Source organism: Bombyx mandarina, chromosome 12, assembly GCF_030267445.1.
Source record: "Bombyx mandarina strain Sakado chromosome 12, ASM3026744v2".
Classification (NCBI taxonomy): Eukaryota; Metazoa; Arthropoda; class Insecta; order Lepidoptera; family Bombycidae; genus Bombyx; species Bombyx mandarina.
Genome location: NC_143219.1, coordinates 140,746 through 147,876, shown reverse-complemented (window position 1 = coordinate 147,876; position 7,131 = coordinate 140,746). Strand labels below are relative to the sequence as shown.

At 40.7% G+C, this 7,131-nt stretch overlaps 1 protein-coding gene across 1 annotated transcript; it reads left to right on the top strand.

Annotated features, from left to right (window-relative positions):
• Positions 1–496: 496 nt before the first annotated feature.
• On the top strand, positions 497–6,256 carry LOC114251768 (uncharacterized). Its single transcript, XM_089731570.1, has 3 exons — positions 497–541; positions 3,346–3,499; positions 5,950–6,256. The coding sequence occupies exons 1-3, from the start codon at positions 497–499 to the stop codon at positions 6,117–6,119; spliced, it is 369 nt and encodes a 122-aa protein (XP_089587696.1). The 3' UTR covers positions 6,120–6,256.
• Positions 6,257–7,131: the final 875 nt, after the last annotated feature.

Sequence of the window (7,131 nt, the reverse complement as noted above, 5' to 3'; positions counted from 1 at the left end):
GACCAGTTGTTGAAGAAGAGTGTCGGTCCCAGCATCGAAGTGAAGCTCGCGCTGTACACGGTCGTGGTGAGCGTGCTGAGACTGACTGTCTACGTGTTCTGTGCTATCGCCTACTACGAGAGCCTTCACGAAGGATTTTCCGTCGAGTTAATCTACAACACACCTTGTTACTGCTCGGATCTGTATCTAGTGATACACTTTACAATATTTCATTCGGTTTACTGTCGACTGAAGGCGCTGAGAATATCTATGAACGAGAAATTTGATGTTTACAAAGGTACTCTCATATACAAGTCGTTGATTGATAATTTGGAAGAAATCAAGAAAAGTTTGGATGTCCCGGTAAATATTTATACCTCTGTTTCAATAGTTTTTATTTGCTGATCTTTTGAATACGTTAATATAAATCTGAACTTTGTATTTGCTCAGTGACTGTTCATGATCCACTTGATTGTTCTAGTTCTTCGTGATCCTACTAAACGCAGTAGCCATAGCGATGATAAATATTTTGGTGACTTTGGAAATTTCTTATGGACAAACGGTACGTAGAATCTTAGATTTATTCGATTTACCCCTTACTAATCTTTCAAATTACCAATATGCTGAGGCATTTTAGATTCGGTTTATTCTGTAACGTATATTTATTACAGAATAGAAGGAATCAGGCAAAAACCTGCATTCTGTGTGTGAAGTACCGGGTGCAAAACAACGGGTAGTCAGTGACTAAGTTTCGTCACTATTTTGTTTACACAATATTTATTACAGAACACACACAATTAGTCTCAGCTATATATATCAGAAGAGATACTTAGTATATATATATATTAATACGTGAAGCAAAAACTTTGTACCCCTTTTTGAAAATTGCGCGGGCGGAGGAGAATGAAATTTCACACACTTATAGAGAATGCAGAGAAAGAGTGCAGAAAGTTGATATTTTTTTTAAATTGTGCATTAATAATAATACATTAAATCAATACAAATAACATTACACACACTACATGTACTTAACACACACACACACACACACACACACGCATGCATACTATTTGTTTATTGTCAAACTTTTCCTATTGCTTCAAATCTGTGGTCAAATTGAGAATAGGTTAAATATTGTTTGTCTTTATTAATATTAAATAGAAGTATTTTACAATAATAGAATCATAATAGTGTACAAACTTATAATTTCAATAAATTATAGTTGAATTTCGACAACCGGGGGACAACTAGTATACAGAAAAACACAAAGTCCTCATCGAACTTATCCACTCACCGTGCTTTTAGCCTCTTCAAGCACCGGTCGACGAAGAGTTACAACGACTCGTTTAGTGGGTAGGGTTCTAAAAACATCCTTTGGCCCGCGGTCTGCTCCCAACTGAACATCAGTAGACCGTCAAGCCTCACAAGCACTGCGTGTGGGCCATGAACTCATTCACCCATATAAGCAATAAAAAAGACAGAAAAACGGCATATTTTCTAATTTGGCCAGTCTTACGTTTTTATTATGAACCCTATTATGGCAGAGGAAGAGGTAGACCTGAGAAAAAATGGATGGATTGCGTGAAAGACGATATGTGTAAGAGGCGAGTGAGCGAAGAAATGGTATATGGTAACGGTATGGTAGAGAAATATGTAAGGAGAAAAGAATGTTAATAGTTAACTCTTGTTTTCATGTTCTTTTAAATTTTTTTTATATGTGGTACAGATAATATTTAAATTTAACCTATTTTTCCGTTGTTTGTAAACTTGCTGTAACATGTCATAGTGTGTTATAAGAGATTGCTGTACATGCCTGTACATGGCTTACATAACAGTACTTATTTTATACTTGTTAATTTTAAGCTTGAATGTTTTGTGTGTATTGCTGTTGGTGTGTCTAAATAAATAAATAAATAGGTACTGGTTCTACCGTACATAGTTCGAACAAGCGGCTAGTATTTCCTTGGCACTCCTTTTACTTTCATGCTCCACCACAGAACCTCACGGGGAACCCTATCATATGCTTTTTCCAGGTCAACAAACACCATATGCAAGTTTTTACTTGCACGGCGGTATTTTTAGCGTAATTGGCGAAGGGAATAAATGGCGTCCGTTGTACTGCGTCCCGGCATGAACCCAAACTGGTTTTATGATACCTTTTTATTTTATTTTTTATTGCATAGCTTTGTGGACGAGCTCACAGCCCACCTGATGTTAAGTGGTTACTGGAGCCCATAGACATCTACAACGTAAATGCGCCACACACCTTGAGATATAGTTCTAAGGTCTCAGTATAGTCACAACGGCTGCCCCACCCTTCAAACCGAAACGCATTACTGCTTCACGGCAGAAATAGGCGGGGCGGTGGTACCTACCCGTGCGGACTCACAAGAGGTCCTACCACCAGTAATTACGCAAATTATAATTTTGCGGGTTTCATTTTTATTACACGATGTTATTCCTTCACCGTGGAAGTCAATCGTGAACATTTGTTGAGTACGTATTTCATTAGAAAAATTGGTACCCGCCTGCGGGATTCGAACACCGGTGCATCGCTTCAACACGGATGCACCGGACGTCTTATCCGTTAGGCCACGACGACCACACCTCACTCTCCTAACTTATTCTGCTCGCTATCACCTTCTCCCAAGCTTTCATACTATGTGACATGAGCTTTATTCTCTTCTCTTAATACACCAATTTTTATTTGAACATTTTGTAGTTCACCACTCCAGTCATTCTTTCATTCGTCAACTTTTCAAAGTACCTCTTCCATCTATTTCGTATTCCTCATAATTTGTCAACACTCTTCCTGCACTATCTTTCACGCATTTAATGTGGCTAAAATCTCTTCCATCCTTCTCTCTTGCTTTGGCCATTCTGTACAGGTGCGTTTGTCCTTCAGGTCTTTCTAGCAACTCATACAATGCATCTTGTGCCTTGGCCCTGGCAATATCTACATACTTTTTAGCCAGCTTCTTACTTTCTTTAAATGCTGTCTTTAACTTCTCTTTCGTAACCAAATCTGGGGAATATGTGTTCTGTATTTCTTTAAAGGTCATTTTCTTATCTTTAAGCCCTTTTTGAACGTAGTCGTTATATTACCATATATTACCATATATATTTTTATTTTTTATTTTCGTCCCCGTTGATATCTCAAACATAATTCTAAAATATAATATAAGCTAAGCTCATGCCGTTCAATAACACAGTGGAGGGCCGGTAGTGCAGTTTACCCTGCGCACTGTCATTGTGTTCTTTTTGTAGTTGAGAAGACGAGCTCATCGCGCAGCAGGTGTGAACTAGTTACCAAAATTTGTACAAAATATCAAACATAAATCCTTAACAAAAGTTTACATGTTTCAGATGATATTCATTACGGCAGCACCTCGTTATCTGGAAACTGTCCTGCTTTTCTCGTCTGCATTTGCGCCAGTGCTCGCGGCGGACATGATGGCGAGCGAGGCGCAGAAAATAAAAGTCACTCTCAACAACATTCTACAGAGAGACGACTCCCTGCGTGAGAGCTATTTGGTCACAGTACTCAGCTGCACACACTTTAACATATCTGTCATTAACATTCAATAACTACCTACAAGTAATTAATTGACTGTCACCTCACGGACATCGCAGACTGCCAGGTGCTTAGGAATGATGGCGTCTCCAATCTGGAAAGTTTCAATTGAAGTGTGTTACTAATTAGAAGTAAATATAATTATTAGTTAAACATAGTTTATAGTTGAAATCTCTCAAAAACTGGGTTGTAGAGCGTGACAAAGAATAAAACAATAATATGTACGAGGAGAACATAATAGTATTGTTATGCCGCTAAGAGTAACGCCACCTGTGGTTATTAATTAAATAGCAGAAACGAATAGCAGAACAACTAGTAATATCGAGAGCGTTCGAGAAGTGTAACGCCATCTATTATCAAATAGCGGAAACACATATCGAAACGACTCGCCCTATCGGGAATGTTCTCGATAATTGTAGAGTTGTCGTGTCGACTGTAAAAGCCTTGTAGAGATGACATGAAAGCAATTAGTAATCGGATCTACTCGCAGCAAAACAGCGAACGGATCGCCTGAAGTGAAGCTGAAGAAGTGAATTGAGAATTTTAAAGTGCTCTAAGTGTTTGATAGAGTTTTAATTTGTGCTTTGGTGGTTTATTTATCCCGAACCTAAGCGCGTAACAATATGTACCTACGCTCGAAAATGAGGGAGAGTTGTGGAATGGACTCTGGTCCGATGACGTCAGTATCTCCTCACAGATCAACTGTGAAAATACCGTAGAGTGATTCCCATGATGGTGTTACGTCGGTAAGAGCAACGCCATCTATCGACGAATAGCCGAAACAAATATCAAATGAACTACGAGGAGGGATCAAAAAGTAGTGAGAACAACATACTCCTTAGTAAGAAAAATAAATACTAGCAGGTATAGCTCAGATACATATTTGTAATATTAATAAAGAAAAAAATCTTCGATTTTCTTTTGTTTTTTTCTGAATGTAGTCATTTGTTAGCTTCGTGTCCGAACGTGTTTTCGAAAATGGAGAAAAACGAAGTGCGAGCCGTTATTATATACCTCTGCTTAAAAAGTTAACGACGCAAGAGATTCATTGTGATTTGGAGGCAGCATTAGGAGAGTCTGCTCCGCCGTATTCCACTGTCGTAAGGTGGGCTTCTCCATTTCGAGTACGGGGAACGAGCACGGATGACGCACATCGTTGCGGTCGTCCATCGACATCAGTCACCCAAGAAAATGTTGCGAGTATCGAGAAAATTGTATTGAGCGATTGAAGAGTTACCACCCGATACTAATACAAGAAACGGCCATTTCATATGGAAGTATCCAATCGATATTGAAACAATCTTTGAATATGAGAAAAGTCTCCGCAAGATGGGTGCCGAGAATGTTCACCGACAGTCAGAAGCAAAATCGACTTGACATTTGAATATATTGTTGGACAAGTTTCAAGAAGATTCTGAACATTTTTGTCTAATTTCGTAACAATGGACGAAACATGGGTCCATCATTTTGATCCTGAGACAAAAAGCAATCTTCATGTCGTGGCATCGGCTGGCAAGGCTGGCCTCAATATTTTGGGACTCAGAAGGGATATTGTTGATTGATTACCTAAAGCGTGGAACCACTATTACTGGCCAGTATGCAGCTTTAATTTCCAAGTTGAGGAATGCCCTCAAAGAGAAAAGGAGAGGGAAACTTCGAAGGGGCGTGCTGTTTCATCATGAAAGGCACCCGTGCACAGGTCGGCAGTTGCAATGGCTGGTATTTCGCAAGTTAACCACCCCTCTTATTCACCAGATCTGACTCCTAGCGAATTTTATCTGTTCACCAAATTGAAAGATTACTTTAGGGGAAACAGGTACGAAGACGATAACGAGGTGATGGAAGCCGTGGAGAGCTTTTTGCAGAACCAAGACAAAACTTTTTTTTGAAAGGGATCGAAGCCTTGGAAAAGCGCTGGACTCGCTGTGTAGAGAGGAGACTCGGAGAGTATGTAGAAAAATAAATTATTAAGCTATCAATAGACATTATATTTTATCTCATTCTCACTACTTTTTGATCCTCCTAGTAGTATTGTCGAGAAAGATCGAGAATTGCAACGCCATCTATTGTCCGATAGCGAAAACACACATCAAAGCGCAGAATGTTCTCGATAAATCTAGGGATGTCGTATCAACTATAAAAGCGTTGCAGAGATGGCACGAATTCTGTTGGAGATCGGAACTACTCGAAGCGAAACAGCGAACGAATCACCTGAAGCGAAGCGAAAAAATTGATCTAAAGGTTTTAAAGTGTTCTCTCAGTGTTCTAAGTATCAATGCAGTCTCAATTTATACTTCGGTAGAATTTTTATTTATCCCGAGCTCCAGTGCGTAGCAATAGGATCCCTTACAATAAGTCGGTTGTTGACTGATAGTGATGAGTACTTTTCTGTTCAGTGGAAGATGATCGTCGCAAAGTGAAACAGTTCGCGTGGTACGTCTCGGCTGGGCCGTTCCGGCTCCGCGCGTGTCGGGTGCTCTCGCTGGACTGCACGCTCCCCGTGACCGTGCTCAGCATCTGCGTCACCTACCTCATCGTGGTCGTGCAGTTCACGCATCTCTACTGATCTCTGCTCCGCTGCGGCGTGCTATGGTCCGCGTGGAGTAAGTGGGCGTGTCCGTATCGTGTCCAAGTCTCGCATTGTTTTATTATATGTATTATATGCGTTTGATTTTTTCAATTTTGAATATTAAATGCACACCTAAAATTTCTAATTCGAACTATAGAAGTATGGTCTCATTGATAGCGGTGTCTCCTACTGCCCCTCAACCACAGGCAGTTCTTATAAAGCGTATTGTTACACTCTTCTGCAATCAATCTATTTTTACGAACGCGGCTGTAGTCATGAAAGTATTAGGATTATTTTATTTAAATTATAGTACTATATATGTAAAAACGAGTAGACGTATTGACTTTTTAAATAATTAATGATTTAAATACTGGTCTCATGACTATTATAACGGCTGGGCGACGCACGCGGAGTCCAGCGTTACAGACTGGGCGTGGGCAGGAGCAGGATGTCTCTCCGAGTGACATTTTTTTTTTTTTTTTTTTATGATTGTATGTTTACTGGTGGCCCGAAGGCCTTTCCAGTTTCACCAGGACAGGTGGGCGAGCAAAGGCTCAGCCAAGAGGGGTGGGATTTGCTAACAACTGCCCGAGCGCCTCCGAAGGAGACCTAACAACTCAAGAGCAATTGTTTCGCGAATGAATCTACTACCGGATCGGAATCGCGACCCGCTGAGAAGATCCGGCGAGAAACTCAGCGGGCTGATGCATGGGTTAGGTTGCACGTCGACCTCTTTGTCGAGTTCGACGAGTACGGTTACCGGGGTCCCTAAGCCTGCCCCTAGTATTAGAGCTGAAGGCATCTAATGCAAAGGTTATTGGATCTGATGGATCCGTAAGGACGTGTCTAGGGCGTCGACGGTGACTGGCTCCTGCATGATCAGGATTCGGGGAGTAGTCAGCGGCGGCAACGATAAGGCGATTATCATGACGCATAGCCTTATCGAAGTATCGTTCCGACGCTGACTTCATGTATTTCCGAATTGATTCGAGGCCCAGGTCGTCGTGTA